General features: G+C 40.8%; 1 protein-coding gene across 2 annotated transcripts in view; it reads left to right on the top strand.

The window, feature by feature from the left end:
* Nucleotides 1-9,761, top strand: part of OPHN1 (oligophrenin 1) — a gene marked incomplete at both ends in the record, with an annotated part of 648,741 nt that extends 638,980 nt beyond the window's left edge. For both annotated transcript variants that reach the window (XM_079727359.1, XM_079727358.1), the window contains 3 exons: nucleotides 4,482-4,647; nucleotides 5,726-5,776; nucleotides 9,728-9,761. In XM_079727359.1, coding sequence (XP_079583485.1) covers nucleotides 4,482-4,647; nucleotides 5,726-5,776; nucleotides 9,728-9,761 — 251 coding nt within the window. The remainder of the gene's footprint in view (nucleotides 1-4,481; nucleotides 4,648-5,725; nucleotides 5,777-9,727) is intronic.
* Between the last annotated feature and the right edge of the window lie 6,629 nt (nucleotides 9,762-16,390).

The following is a 16,390-nucleotide window of genomic DNA, read 5'->3' as shown; positions in this document are numbered from 1 at the left end:
TTTTTGTCTCCATACAAATTTTAAGATGATTTGTTCTAGTTCCATAATAAATGCCATTGGTAACTTGATAGGGATTGCATTGAATCTCTAGCTTGCTTTGGGCAGTGTAGTCATTTTCACAATATTGTTTCTTCCAATCCAAGAACATGGTATATCTCTCCATCTGTTGGTATCATCTTTCATTTCTTTCATCAGTGTCTTATACTTTTCTGCATACAGGTCTTTTGCCTGTATGGTAGGTAGGTTTATTCCGAGGTATTTTATTCTTTTTGTTGCAGTGGTAAATGGGAGTGTTTCCTTAATTTCTCTTTCAGATTTTTCATCATTAGTGTATAGGAATGCCAGAGATTTCTGAGCATTAATTTTGTATCCTGAAACGTTACCAAATTCATTGATTAGCTCTAGTAGTTTTCCGATATCATCTTTAGGATTCTCTATGTATAGTATCATGTCATCTGCAAACAGTGACAGTTTTACTTCTTTTTTTTTTTTTACTTCTTCTTTTCCAATTTGTATTCCTTTTATTTCTTTTTCTTCTCTGGTTGCCGTGGCTAGGACTTCCAAAACTATGTTGAATAATAGTGGTGAGAGTGGACATCCTTGTCTCATTCCTGATCTTAGAGGAAATGCTTTCAGTTTTTCACCATTGAGAATGATGTTTCCTGTGGGTTTGTCATATATGACCTTTATTATGCTGAGGTAGGTTCCCTCTATGCCCACTTTCTGGAGAGGTTTTATCATAAATCTGTGTTGAATTTTGTCAAAAGCTTTTTCTGCATCTATTGGGATGATCATATGGTTTTTATTCTTCAATTTGTTAATATGGTTTATCACATTGATTGATTTGCGTATATTGAAGAATCCTTGCATCCCTGGGATAAATCCCACTTGATCATGCTGTATGATCCTTTTAATGTCTTGTTGGATTCTGTTTGGTAGTATTTTGTTGAGGATTTTTGCATCTATATTCATCAGTGATATTGGTCTGTAATTTTCTTTTTTTGTAGTATCTTTGTCTGGTTTTGGTTTCAGAGTGATGGTGGCCTCATAGAATGAGTATGGGAGTATTCCTTCCTCTGCAATTTTTGGAAGAGTTTGAGAAGGATGGGTATTATCTCTTCCCTAAATGTTTGATAGAATTCACCTTTGAAGCCATCTGGTCCTGGACTTTTGTTTGTCGGAAGAATCATTATTATTATTATTTTTTTCTGTAAACGGGCCTCTCACTGCTGTGGCCCCTTCCACTGCAGAGCTCAGGCTCCGGACGTGCAGGCCCAGCAGCCATGGCCCATGGGCCCAGTTGCTTCATGGCATGTGGGATCCTTCTGGACCGGGGCACGAACACACGTCCCCTGCATCGGTAGGCGGACTCTCAACCACTGTGCCACCAGGGAAGCCCTGTTGGAAGATTTTTAATCACAGTTTCAATTTCATTACTTGTGATTGGTCTGTTCATATTTTCTATTTCTTCCTGGTTAAGTCTTGGAAGGTTATACCTTTCTAAGAATTTGTCCATTTCTTCCAGGTTGTCCATTTTATTGGCATAGAGTTGCTTGTAATAGTCTCTTAGGATGCTCTGTATTTCTGCGGTGTCTGCTGTAACTTCTCCTTTTTCATTTCTAATTTTATTGATTTGAGTCCTCTCCCTCTTTTTCTTGATGAGTCTGGCTAATGTTTTATCAATTTTGTTTATCTTCTCAAAGAAGCAGCTTTTAGTTTTATTGATCTTTGCTATTGTTTTCTTTGTTCCTATTTCATTTATTTCTGTTCTGATCTTTATGATTTCTTTCCTTCTGCTAACTTTGGGTTTTGTTTGTTTTTCTTCTTCTAGTTGCTTTAGGTGTAATGTTAGATTGTTTACTTGAGATTTTTCTTGTGTCTTGAGGTAGGCTTGTATAGCTATAAACGTCCACCTTAGAACTGCTTTTGCTGCATCCCATAGGTTTTGGATCATTGTGTTTGCATTGTCATTTGTCTCTAGGTATTTTTTGATTTCCTCATTGATTTCTTCAGTGATCTCTTGGTGATTTAGTAAGGTATTGTTTAGCCTCCATGTGTTTGTGTTTTTTACGTTTTTTTCCCTGTAATTCATTTCTAATCTCATAGCGTTGTGGTTCAGAAAAGATGCTTGATATGATTTCAATTTTCTTAATTTTACTGAGGCTTGATTTGTGACCCAAGATGTGATTTATCCTGGAGAATGTTCTGTGCGCACTTGAGAAGAAAGTGTAATCTGCTGTTTTTGGATGGAATGTCCTATAAATATCAATTAAATCTATCTGGTCTATTGTGTAATTTAAAGCTTCTGTTTTCTTATTTATTTTCATTTTGGATGATCTGTCCATAGGTGTAAGTGAGGTGTTAAAATCCCTCACTATTATTGTGTTACTGTCGATTTCCTGTTTTATAGTTGTTAGCCATTGCCTTATGTATTGAGCTGCTCCTATGTTGGGTGCATATACATTTATAATTGTTATATCTTCTTCTTGGGTTGATCCCTTGATCATTATGTAGTGTCCTTCCTTGTCTCTTGTAACATTCTTTATTTTAAAGTCTTTTATCTGATATGAGTATAGCTACTCCAGCTTTATTTTGATTTCCCTTTGCATGGAATATATTTTTCCATCCCCTCACTTTCAGTCTGTATGTGTCCCTAGGTCTGAAGTGGGTCTCTTGTAGACAGCATATATATGGGTCATTTTTTGTATCCATTCAGCAAGCATGTGTCTTTCAGTTGGAGCATTTTATCCACTCACGTTTAAGGTAATTATCAATACGTATGTTCCTATGACCATTTTCTGAATTGTTTTGGGTTTGGTTTTTTAGGTTCTTTTCTTCTCTTGTGTTTCCCACTTAGAGAAATTCCTTTGTCATTTATTGTAGAGCTGGTTTGGTGGTGCTGAATTCTCTTAGCTTTTGCTTGTCTGTAAAGCTTTTGCTTTCTCCGTCAAATCTGAATGAGATCCTTGCCTGGTAGAGTAATCTTGGTTTTAGGTTCTTCCCTTTCATCACTTTAAGTATATCATGCCACTCCCTTAAGGCTTGTAGAGTTTCTGCTGAGAAATCAGCTGTTAACCTTATGGGAGTTTCTTGTATGTCATTTGTCATTTTTCCCTTGCTGCTTTCAATAATTTTTCTTTGTTGTTAATTTTTGCCAATTTGATTACTATGAGTCTCGGTGTGTTTCTCATTGGGTTTAACCTGTATGGGACTCACTGCACTTCCTGGACTTGGGTGGCTATTTCCTTTCCCATGTTAGGGAAGTTTTCAACTATAATCTCTTGAAATATTTTCTCTGGTCCTTTCTCTCTCTCTTCTGCTTCTGGAACCCCTATAATGCTAATGTTGTTGCATTTAATGTTTTCCCTGAGGTATCTTAGGCTGTCTTAATTTATTTTCATTCTTTTTTCTTTATTCTGGTCCACAGCAGTGAATTCCTCCATTCTGTCTTCCAAGTCACTTACCCGTTCTTCTGCCTCTGTTATTCTGCTATTGATTCCTTCTAGTGTAGTTTTCATTTCAGTTATTATATTGTTCATCTCTGTTTGTTTGTTCTTTAATTCTTCTAGGTCTTTGTTAAACATTTCTTGCATCTTCTTGATCTTTGCCTCCATTCCTTTTTCGAGTCCTGGATCATCTTCACTATCATTATTCTGAATTCTTTTTCTGGAAGGTTGCCTATCTCCACTTCATTTAGTTGTTTTTCTGGGGTTTTATCTTGTTCCTTCATCTGGTATATAGCCCTCTGCCTTTTCATCTTTTCTATCTTTCTGTGAATGTGGTTGTTCTTCCACAGGCTGCAGGACTGTAGTTCTTCTTGCTTCTCCTGTCTGCCCTTTGGTGGATGAGACTCTGTTCCAGAATTCTTGATGGCTCTCTAGTTAGAATAAGCCCAGGGTACAGTGCCACCAGCAATGTGTGCATGCATATGTTTCACAATATTCCTGCCAGAATCATTTTATTAAAAAAATTATATGTATTTATTTTGTACTGAGTGACCTGGAAACTAGAGACAGAGGCAGAAAGGAGAGTTAGGAGACTGCCACAATAGTCAAGGCTTAAGTGAAAAGAGACTCATTTTTGGTGATGATGAATGTAACAAATTTATCATCAAACATTGACTAAGCACCTGTTATGTGCCAGTGACAGTACTAAACATTACTACCCAAGTAAATCACCTCAATGTCTTTGTAAGATAATATATTATTAGTCTTGATTATATGGTTGCGGAAACTGAGACTGAGCAAATTGATGTGACATACCCTAGGTCACACAAATATGAAGCTCCAGAGCTGAGGTTCTAACATAGACTTTCTGAAGGGACAGCTGCTGGAAGAATATATATTTTTAATCCAGAGTTGTTAGTTACCAAAAAGAAATGGGGACCAAGGGAGGTGGCCACAATAGCTGCAATATTGGGTACCTGCTGAGTAGTGTTCCATTCGGCTCACTGTCCAAGTTCTTGTTGTTCTCTTTTCCAGGAGACTCTGACAGTTTCAGCATAGTGCGGCCTCCAGGAGAAAAGCCAACCATCATCCGACCCCCAGTGAGGCCTCCAGATCCTCCCTGCCGGGCAACAACTACCCAGAAACCTGAACCAAAGCCAGATACAGTGACTGGCAATGCAGGGGAAATCCCATCGTCTGTGTAAGTAGGGTTGTTTTTCAACCTTTACCTAAAGCCCACCTTAGACCACTAAGAATGCTTTCAGGATCACCATTATGGTTGTGAAGGGTGTACAATGCACAATTCCAGGGTATCATTCACTTCATAGTGTAGGGGACTGTCGCAGACCAGCTCTGTTCAGAGTGTTCTACTCAACACTTAAAGCTGGGAGATTTTTCCTAAAGCTGGGGTGTTTAAATCTTAGTACCCGATAGGAGACCCATTTTTCTTAGTCGTCCTGATCTCTCTAGGGTGATAAGATTACTGGCTGCTTTCATGCTTCTTTGCCTCTGTAATTTTTTTTTCTTATTATTACTACTGGTTTTAAAAGTAATTTAATGAACAGATTTGGTCATTTTATGTGTGCTTTGAGGCTTTTTTTTTTTAAGAGAAGGTATGATTTTTTAAAGTTTTCCAAAATCACTCAGATTCTCCAGAGAGCCTCTTGCAGGGTAGTAGCAGAGCTAATATCCAACAGGCCTTCCTGAGTCTGGCCTGTAAGCCAAGGAATCAGGGATAGAGGAGCTAAGGTGGGGCCACAGCAACCCTCAGGGACCAGGTTTTCTTGGCCACAAAACTAGCCTGGCCAGCCCCTCCTCAGCCAGTTCCTGGGACCCCTCTCAGTATCCTGCCTCCTAGTGTTCTTTTCTCTTGTGTCTCTTGTTTTCCATAATTATAAAATTTAGGAAATAAGAAAAACAGAGCCTCTACTGTTTGGACTAATTAGCTAAGTGTATTTACAAAATGCCAAAAATTATACTCTGAAACCAAGAACTTATTTCACTTATTTCTCCCAAGGGTTGTCTGAACGGGCAACATACTTAGACCATTCTGAACCAAGGGGGAGCAAAGGGTATCAGCCATAGCCTTGGGGGTGCCTATTGTCTCTGAGCCATTTCACATTCTGATACTTGGGTTTTTCCTCAGACCAAGATCCTTTGCAAGCTAAGGCAGAGCCTGGCATTGGTGCCCTATCTGGTTCATATTTTCTTTTCCTTGCTATTGGTTCCCACACATATTCCAGAGCAACTCATGGGACTTGGTTGGCTTCTCTTTGCAGGGTGGCTTCCAGGACCAGGTTCTTTGAAATAGCTTCCCGGAAAACAGGAAGGTAAGAGATACAGATGACAGAAATGAAACCAAATCACTTTTTAATAAATATATCATGAGCATGTCATTTGCTCTCTTAACATTCCATTTTTCTCTTTCTCTGTAGCTCTGTCTCTTTCTCACTGTCTGTGTTTGTTCCTTTCTCTCACCCAACACTGTCTGTCTCCCTGTCTCTTACCCTGTGTCCCTGTCTTTGTCTCTATAACTGTGTGTCTCTCTGCCTTTGTCACTCTTGTCCATTTGTCTCTCGCACACTGTTTCTTTCTCTGTCTCTGTAATTCTCAATCTCTTTATGTCTCTCCTTGTGTTTTTCTACTTATGTCTCTGTTTCCCTATCTCTTTGACTCTTTTTCTGTCTCTCTCCATGTCTCTCTTTGTCTATCTCTGTATCTGTTGTCTCTGCCTCTCTGACTCTGTCTTTCCATCTCTTTCTCTCTTTCTCCTCTCTCTCTCTCTCTCACACATACACATAGAGTACTCACATGCCAAGTGGTATTGCAAAAACTTTATGTTCGATGTAGGTCTAATTTTTTTGTTAGTTTACTTATTTAGACCCTATTATATTCTAAAAGGGCAGCAGATAGGAATATATATAAAGCAATATTCTAACATAAACAGCCTTAGAATAAGCATAGCCCTCATTTCAGAGGTAAACATTAGACTTAGGTGGTTGTTTTTGAACTGGCTGAACATATAAATCACCTGGAAAATTTTGAGGGAAAATAAAATGAACACAGGTTCCTGCCTTCTGCTCTAGACCCACTAAAACAAAATCTCCAGGAGTAGGCCTGGGAGCCTGGGTTTTTAAAATTTCCTTCCTTTATTTCTTTCTTCCAGTTAATTTGTTTTTAAAATTCCTTAAGTACTGGTACAGGCTTTCCAAGGCCTATCATTTGGGACCCTTTAGACTAAAACACCTGGAGAAATGACTGCTTAGCCTTCAGGTACTCTTCTGTGAGTTTATTCAATGTTGCTTATCAGAGAGTTCAAAATTGTGCTTCCTGATGGGTGACAGGAGTGTAACTCTTCCAGGTATTCAGTTAAAAACAGAACAATGTGCCTTTACCAACACTGGAGCTGGGATAGGTTTGACACCATCTAGTTAAAACTGTGGGACCCGACTCACCAGGACATGATTCTGAACAGCAGGTCACCCTAGTTCTGCTTGGCAGTCAGCCACAGGGAACTCCAGACTAGGCCAAATTCTCCTTAGAGAATAATTTACCATTTATTCTACCATAACAAATGAAAGTGAGGTCAAAGCCCCAGATTTCTCTTATGATAGAATGAAGGTAATGTTTTCACCTAGGACATTTTTAAAGCAGGCTTAATCAGATAGTCTTGAGGGAAAAAAAGAAAAACAGAAAGAGAGAGAATACTTTATATTCTTAATAAATTATCTGCCTATGAGCAGGACTACGTTCTACTTCCTGGTGGTCCTTCCAACCTCCCTAGGATAAGCCATATGAGAAATAAATACCAGGGAAATAGAATGAAGCAAACTAGAATTAACAGAATGAACTGGGCATATCTAAAGAAAAGCTTTTTAGAGGAAGTGATATCTGAGATGGGGCTTTAAAGATGGGTAGAATACACTGAAAATGTGAGGGATTGATCTGTAGCTTTGGACAGGGAACCAAGGCATTGAGAGGGATACATACTAGGCATGAACAAAGTCCAACAGAATCTTTAAGGCAGCCTGACTTTTAATAGGGAAACTATAGCCAACCTGGTGTTGAAAGTATGGAAAGATTGGTAACCACTGCCTGGGCTTTGTCATTTAGTGCTCAGGGAAGTCTTGGACCAACTGCAACATAGGGCACTGTGGTCAAAGCAGGCACTTCAGGCTGGAGGACAACCTGACCAATCTATGTCCAGGCCTCTGGAACCTAAATTTAATCCTGTTCCTTATCCCCAGATTCCATCTTGGCAGGACTGTGGGTAAGACCAAGGTGGGTACACCAGTCCTCCAATATGTAATAAGACACCTTCCTAGGTAGCCACAGGTCCCTCCCACTCAGCATCCACATAAGGAAAACACCCCTTCTGTCTAGGCCCAGATTTTGTAACCACCACTTGCATCAGTGTACCTACATGATGGCTACTGGTCAAGATTCTTAGATTAGCCACAGTCAATCCCATCTCATCTCTAATGAAAATGATCTATTTAACCTTTTCTCTGCCCCTTTTTGCTTCCAGTTTGTACACCTGACTCTATGTAACCTGACATTTGAATGACCTCACTTCTCATTCATCTCCCTTCTACAATACAACAGTTTAAAAAATTAAAAACTCAAAAGAAAATGAGAAGTGGCTCATAAAGAAGAGAAGGGAGGGGGCTTCCCTGGTGGCGCAGTGGTTGAGAGTCTGCCTGCCGATGCAGGGGACATGGGTTCGTGCCCCAGTCCAGGAAGATCCCACATGCCACGGAGCGGCTAGGCCCGTGAGCCATGGCCACTGAGCCTGCACATCCAGAGCCTGTGCTCCGCAACAGGAGAGGCCACAACAGTGAGAGGCCCGCATACCACAAAAAAAAAAAAAAAGAAGAGAAGGGAGGGGAAGACATTTCAGTGAGGCAGAATAGCTTATGCAAGGCAGGTTCAAAAAGTGATTAGTGTTCCACTTTGGCTACAATGTGGGGGTGAGAAGAAGGAAGCATAGCTAGAGTTGAGGCCAAGAAGATGGATTAGGGCCAGATTTTAAATGCCTTATATGACATACTAAGGAGTTTGATCTTTATTCTGTAGTCCATGGGGTGTCATGGAAAACTTTTCAGCATGACAATGCATATTCTAAGCTGCCTGAGTTATTTTTAAAAACACACACACATTCTGCTATTAATGAGGAAGATAGTTGGGAGAGTAAAACCTGGAGACAGGGAGACCAGTTAGGAGGCTATTCATCCTGGCAAGAGTTGATGAGGTCCTGATATATGGCATTGTCAATAGGAATGGAATGAAAGGACAGATTTGAGGTAGACTCAGTAAGACCTTGCTGACTTTTCAAACATGGAGCATTGGAGAAAGATTAAGAGAGAAAAAAGTCTAACTTGGGCAGTTAGGTAGATGGTAGCAATAATTAATCATGGAGGAACAGGTTTTGTGGGAAAGTTTCTCTGCTCAGTTTTGGACACAGTGTATATGAAGACTCTGTGGGACATCCAGATAGAGATGTCCAGTGGATAACTGCAACTTAGACTAGTAATTGGGGCTGGATCTACATAGGTTTAGAGGTAGAACTGTTAAGTACAGCCACTGTACAAATGTATAGGGGCATTCACATATACTACAATGTGAATAGTAACCTTTGGGGGGGTCTCAGTATTTGATGGGGATTGAAATTATGGATGAGAATAAGATCACTCAGGGAGTAGGTATAAATAGACTTAAGAGAGAGGAGAAAAACAATGTTCAGTATATAGCCCTGGGACAAGCTGTTGTCTTGGATTTTCTGGCCAAATTATATGGAGCTTGATTCTCCAGGATTGTCTCTTGCCTCCAACCATCCCCAGACAAGGCTACTTTAGGACCAATCTAAGCACATCAAGAGGCTGGTTTGGTCTTCAAGGCAAAGAAAGATTCATGTTTCACAAGGCACTTGCCTTCCCTCTTTGCTCTTTTCCCATTGGAGATAATCACAGAATGTACTCTTTGGTCTTGGGCCAATTTCTCTGGTCTTCCTTTGCCTCCCATAGTATGACACTCAAAGGATTGTGCTGGCACCTGAAAGATGTCTTTGTGTCTGGGATACTGGGCTCTCTAAATCTGGCAGAGAGGTAGCCCAACCTATAAGCATGGAGTGAGATGTTTTGAAACATCTGGATGGAATCACTTCCTCGTTTTACAAATGGCCTAACTGCCACCGTCCTGGAAGGGTCACCCATCCACTTGCTTTCCTTTCCAGTTCTGATTTCTAGAGTCTTAGTGAAATGTCTTTCCTCCTTTACCCACAGTTCTCAAGGCAGACTTCCTGGAGATGAGAGTTGAGGCCTCAGGTATGTAATATCCATCCCTGATTACAAAACCTTGTTACACATATACCTTCTTTATGAGATCTGAGTTTTTGAGGACTGAAGTGCCATGTAGGTCCAGAGGGTGGGAATTTACCTCCATGCCTCCGTTCACTACCCTGTAATTACATGACCCTTAAACTTACTGCCTTTTAATTCTGAGGTTCTCTGTGTTTTTAAGTTTCCTTTCTTTCTTGCTCAGCCAAGCTACAGTATAGTTTTACAAATTGCCTTTGAATCAAGGTCATTAAGAATCATAAATTGTGACATTTTGGGCAATTACATTTCCTACTCTGGGCCTCAGTTTCCCAATATGTAAGATGAAATGATTGGAACCTTTTAACTCCAACATCCTTTGGGTCTATAAGAATATCAGTAACCTCTCATTTGATATTATAGCAGGTCTCAAGAGTCTACCTTAGTATTTGTAGGGGAACTTCATTCCTTCAGATCAAATCACAATTTCAGTCTTACCCCTTGAAACTTCATCCTTAGTTCTTTATATTTGTCTAATGCAAAGCATTTTCACATCCATTATATCATTTAGTCCATATCAAATGCCAGAAATAGGGAAGTTAATATGTATTTTCACTCAAGAAATAAAGGAACTGAGGTTCAGAGGGGATAAGTAACTTACTAAGATCACCAGAACCATGGAGATCATGGATATTTCTTTCTCTACTAGTTCTGATTGACAGATTGCTGGCATGACATGAACCAATACACACATAAATCAGATCCAAGTATCTGAAGCAGAGCTTTCCATATACTCCTCAGCCTTCCTTTACTTCATATCACTGCCAGTCCTCAGAGGTCTATGGGTAGATAAGCGTTTTCTTATTAGCTCTCATGAAGGTGAAGTCTCAGTAAAAGGAAGTTTGGAGTTATTGTAGGGCCATAAAGGCAGTGGCCATTCAGCAAGGTGGGTAATCTCAGGGGTATCAGGCATCTGTATCTCCTGTAGACTTTTTGGGGATTAGAGTTCAGGCTTAAGGCACACAGTTCCCAGCCCTGATTTTAGCACTGTATTAGGACAGTTTCATGGGATCTGAGCTATAAGGGCCTTTTTCTACCCAGCCGCTATTGCTTAGATTAGCTACCTACCAAGGGAGGGCCTACTGCTCAGTGGCTGTTAAGTGTTTAGCCAGTCTTAGCTAATTCCTTACTCTCTTCTTTCCCTTTCAGGTTTCAAAAGGCTTGGCCTCAGGGGACCCTTCCCAGGTTCTAGAAGAGTCTTCTTCAAACCCTTGTGTGCTGAAGAACAGATCTTTCCTGGCCCTGCACCTTCAGGCTCTGGGATGCTATAAAATAAGGGACACATGTCCTAGACACAAGTTTATTTCTCCTTTGTATTCTGTCTTCATTCCCTCAGAAGGTCTGTCTTGAGCTCCTATAAGACTGTGAATAGCTGAACTCCCTCAAGCCAGACTGCAGAAACTAAGCTATCCACCAACCTGAGTCAAAGAGAGGAGCTCAGTTTTCAACTCTTCTCTGAACTTCCTGCCTCCTCAAAAGGCCATCTAGCTCTGAAAGATTTGGGGCTAAAGATTGATCTCAGAAGTCTTACCCTGAACCAGAAGTTACTTGAGTTGGGGCCATTGCTTACCTTGGAAGTAGGGGAGTAGGAATGTTTGCTGAACTTTCGAGAATCTTAATACGTCTCTTACTGAGGATATGGACCCTGGTGCCAGTTTGGAGCTTTGGCGCTGTAATATATTGCCAAGAATGTGTCTGCTTTTATGAGACCAGACAGAACGAGTGATGCCCCCACAGTCCCTCCAAGTGGACTCAGGAAGGTGGCCTTCCTGCTTTTGCATACAGCTGCTTAAGACAAATCTGCAAAGCATGTTTTACATGTCAAAGCCTAGGTCTGTTTGAATTATTCTTCCTCCTGTTTTCTCCTGACAGCTTCCTTTCCAAGCAATCAAGAAAGAAACAAAAGCTGAAGACAGTTCTTTTAAAAAAGGCAGAATGTGTTTGTTCTGCAGGAGTTCCATTTTTGGGTCAAATGCTGGGGAGAATTGTTAAGATGGATTGAGGCCAGGCAGTAGTCACTGTTGCTTCATGTCTGCCTTCTGCAGATAAGCTGTTTTATCACTTGAAAGAAACAGTTCTTAACCCAATATCTATGGATTCAGGAACTTCATAAAGCCTCTGAAATGGTATGCCTTTTCAATGTGCCTTTTCTGAGGAGATGGTCCATAACATTCTAGTGAATTTCAAATTGGGCCTGTGACACAATAAAGGTTAAGAACCACAGCCTTTGCGATAAAAGACTCTTTTTATGACCTATAAAATATTTGATTAGAAAGGCCTTTCAGAATTATTTAGTCTAACTCCTTAGTTTACCGTTGGGGAAACTGAGGCAGAGCAAGTTAGCAGCCATGTGTAAACAAAATACCACATCTCTGGACACCTACACAAGGTTATTTCCATTACACCATGCTTATCTAGCAAGGGGTCTTATGATTGGTCGCTTTAATGGCCATCATTTTGAGGATCTGGCTTTTACCCTCTTTCTTGAGCCACACATATTTGCCACCAAATGGGACTTCCAGACATAAGCTCCTGGTCTTCCTCATTTGCTATTTCAATCATTGGAAAGGAATTAAAACACAGTTAGTGTAGTGAGTCAGAAATCTGACGAGTAGACATTTCTGATTCCTGTTTGTTGAAGAGAAGCTGCTGGAGAAAGTGTCATCGCTTGTTTCCACACAGGTGCCTTGGCTTTAGGGTGGGCTTTAAGATAGCCTGTCTTTAGGGTCTGTGTAATTATAATGTGTTCCAGTGTGAGAGAAAGGACTTTCCTAATGGACTCTTCTAGCCAGGCCCCACTAGTGCACTGACTATAGTACTGAGAAAGAAGCATAGACATGGGGAGAGGGGAGGCGAGAGAGAGGGTAAGGGAAAGGGAGATGAGAAAGAGAATGCACCCATGCCCAAACCAACTCTGAGATGCCTTTGGAACAGTGTTACTGAAAGGCAATAGCTACTTTCAAGATTGAACTCTAAATATGGCTTATTGATGAGTTAGTAACATGTAAGCTAAACACAATGAGAGCCTTTGTGGAAGTAATTGAGTAGCAATTTGATGACATTCTTTTTTTTTTTTTTGCGGTACGCGAGCCTCTCACCGCTGTGGCCTCTCCTGTTGCGGAGCACAGGCTCCGGACGTGAAGGCCCAGCGGCCACGGCTCACGGGCCCAGCCGCTCCGCGGCATGTGGGATCCTCCCAGACTGGGGAATGAACCCGCGTCCCCTGCATCAGCAGGCGGACTCCCAACCACTGCACCACCAGGGAAGCCCCATGATGACATTCTTAATGACGATGTACCAGGTGGCCATATTGAACTCTCAGCTCTACCCAGTCTCAAAGGCCAAGTTGCTAAGAAACCAGGATAAAGTAAGCCAAGTGAGCACCATTCTACCTCCTGCTCACCCTCAAAGAGAATCTCTGTGAGGCCTACTGGCCTCACTCAGGAAGTACTCATTGAGCTGCAGTCTCAGAGCTGTGGCCTCTCTGCTCTGTCCCATTAGATGACTAACTAAACAAAGCAGGTGTGCAGATTTTAGCCACAGGAGCAGTGGCCAATGGGACCTGAGTACCTTTGAAGATATTAGAGATATGATTTCACTCTGGTTTCCTTGGGGGGAAGTTCCACAGTCACCACTACAAATATTGAGAGATTATTGAGAACCAGAGAAAGCCACCACAATTCCAGTAGAATATGTGTCCCAGAAATGTGGCTGTGAGATTTCTATGTGTTTCCTGGGACACAGATCAAGAGCCTGGCCTGAAGTGTTGGGATCACCAGTCTGACTGGAAGCCAAGGAGCAGTGCCTGGCTGGCTCTACCCCTGCCCTGGGTTATACCCAAAGAATGAACCTCAGCACCTACCCTTTTGTTCTCTGATTTAAAGAGCAAAAGCTTCTGTGGAATGAGACTGGCTTGGCCTAGGCTTGCTCGATGGATAGTCATTCAGAAGAGGCTATGGGAAGGGGGTGATAATTGAAGCGTGTCAGTTGTAGGAAACTATCTGCATACCTCGGCCAGCAGGTAGGAGAAGCTGGCAATGGGTGAACTGTAAATGTTGAGCTGACAGTGGTAACATTTATTAAGCACCTACTAAGTGCTAGATGCCTCATATACATTATATCATTTAGTCCCTACAATAATCATGCAAGTGGATGCTATCCTCATCATTTTACAGATAAAGGATTTATGACCCAGCAGGCTAAAATTAACTGGCTTAAGGTCACACAGAATGTAAATAACAGAATTGATATTCTAATCCAGCTCTCTCTGACTCTGCACCCCATGTTTTTTTCCCTTTGCCATATAAAGGCCATATTACTGGAGCTGGCCTACTTAACAGAATGTTAAAAGGCAAGTATTTGAGGGGAAGGAGGGGATGAAGGTCCAGTTTACAGGGGAATAAAAACTGGGCTGAAAGAGATTTCTGAGTTATGTTTTCTCCTCACCTTCAGAATGGCCATTTGATAATGTCTTAAAACGGATCATTTACTTTTACCTTGTGACATGAAGGATTTATTTTCTAGTTGGTAGTTTTCAAGTCCTTGGCCTAGCTGTTTTTCAAAGAAAAAAAGGTCCTTGTATATGTCTGTTACTTCACCAAGGTTCTAGCATGTGCAGTTTCACCCCAAGAGACTGGCGACATCCACACATGGTTTGAGGAATAGAAATGGTCTTGGTGCTTCTGCAGGACTTGATGCCTTGGGATCAAATCCCTATTGAGGGTTTTCTGTGGTGATAGCAAAAGTTAAGAGATGATTTAGAATAATAAATATTATTGAAGTTTTTGTTTAAAAAAAGATGGAGTGTGTTGCCCAGCCACTGAGGGGCAAAACTCAGCATCCAAATTGAGTAATAAAGTGGTGTCATATAGAGTATTTCTAAAATAAGTTGCAATTGTGGGAAAGAATCCTTCCCTTTTCAAGAAGTTCCTTAATTCTGTAATAGTTAGAACAAATAAAGTAATAGAAGTATTTCTGTGACTAGAAAACATTGCTTTTGAGAGAATGTAGATCAATGATACTATTTTTAATGTGGCTACAGACAAATGGCCTTGACACATTACAAGCCCAGAAAAAGCTTCAGAAGCATTTAAAAATTTCAGAGAAAAGCAATACCTTAAAGAGATGTTTTTGATGAAGAAAAACATTCATTTTCATAGGGAAAACAATCACTTGATACCAAGGACATTAATAGATGCTAGAAAGACACATTTGTGAAATACATATGTAACATCAGAGGAAAAAGAATTAGATCCTGGGGTCCATTCATGTGACTTTTAATAAAGTATGCAGACTGTCTAGTATTAATGGCCTCCATCTACAGTTTTGTCATGCAAATAATCTTTGAGCATATTTTGCATGATCCACTGCTCATGTTGTCTTCTGCAATTCTAAGGAAATGTAGGCCCAGAATCTTTTTGTACCTAGGCATCTCCATCTACAGTCTATTTTGCACCAAGCCCAGTTATTCCCTCAGGCCTCACGTCATTGTGTGACAGGTGACAGCCGCATTCTATAGATAAGGAAACTTGAGGCTCAGGAAGATGAGAAATGATTTGCCCAATGTCACACAGTTAGGGATTGATAGAAACCCAGGACTAGAAGCTACAGGGCCATTCCTGTTTCTAATACACCATACTACCTCCAGTGGTAAAGGAATGTTGACAGTAAATGGAGAAGATGTTTAGAAATGAGACTAACAACGTCTGCAATTCTTGCTACTCCAAATGTGGTCTATAAACAGCCTTAGCATCATCATTACCAGGGAGCTTATGAGAAATGAAGATTCCTGGGCCCCATCCCAGACATCTGGAATCAGAATTTGTATTTTAGTAAAGTCTCCAGGAGATAGCTATGCACATTAAAGTCTGATAAGCACTGATTGTAAGGCATTTAAGACAACAAAGCAGATTGAGGAAGGAGACCTCTATGTGAGGCAAAGACCAAAAATGGCAGATAAGGCCAATCTGGTATGTTGGAAGTGTTTACGAAGATTGTGTCCATAGCTGCCTGCTTCTTACATTGCTTTGTACATGGCATTATACTTTGATGACATATAAATTAAGTTTTTCTACTTCAAAGAATAGTGAAACCAGCCTAGGAAATAAGACTGAAAGTTACTTGACTTTCAAACCTCTGAGCATCAAAGGCAATAGAAAGGCAACATGGAGCATTGGAAAGAGCTCCCTTCAGGAGCGTTTGGAGTCCACACTCACCTCTGTCACTGCCTCTCTGTAATGCTGAGCAAGTCCCTCCCAAATTGTCTGTCTTTAAACCAAAGGACCTTTTCAGCTTTGACATTCAGTTATTCTCAGCTATGGCTTTTACTACAGTCAACATTGTAATGAAAACATGGACAATTCTACCGGGTTTTGTCTGGCCAGAGATTAGTATCTTTAGTTCACACAAGAAGGAGTATTCTGGGAGGAAATATCAGTCATAACAAAGCAACATTAATGGGAATTGCAAGGAACTGGGAGGAGCATGACTAGTTAACTGGTTTGAAATTGGCCGGTATTTTAATTAAAGTATAACAAGGCATCCAGACTCTTTTAAGAACTAGCTGCTTCA

This window comes from Hyperoodon ampullatus (assembly GCF_949752795.1).
Source record: "Hyperoodon ampullatus genome assembly, chromosome: X".
Lineage (NCBI taxonomy): Eukaryota > Metazoa > Chordata > Mammalia > Artiodactyla > Ziphiidae > Hyperoodon > Hyperoodon ampullatus.
The sequence above is the reverse complement of the archived record's forward strand: the minus strand, read 5'-3'. Positions and strand labels throughout refer to the sequence as shown.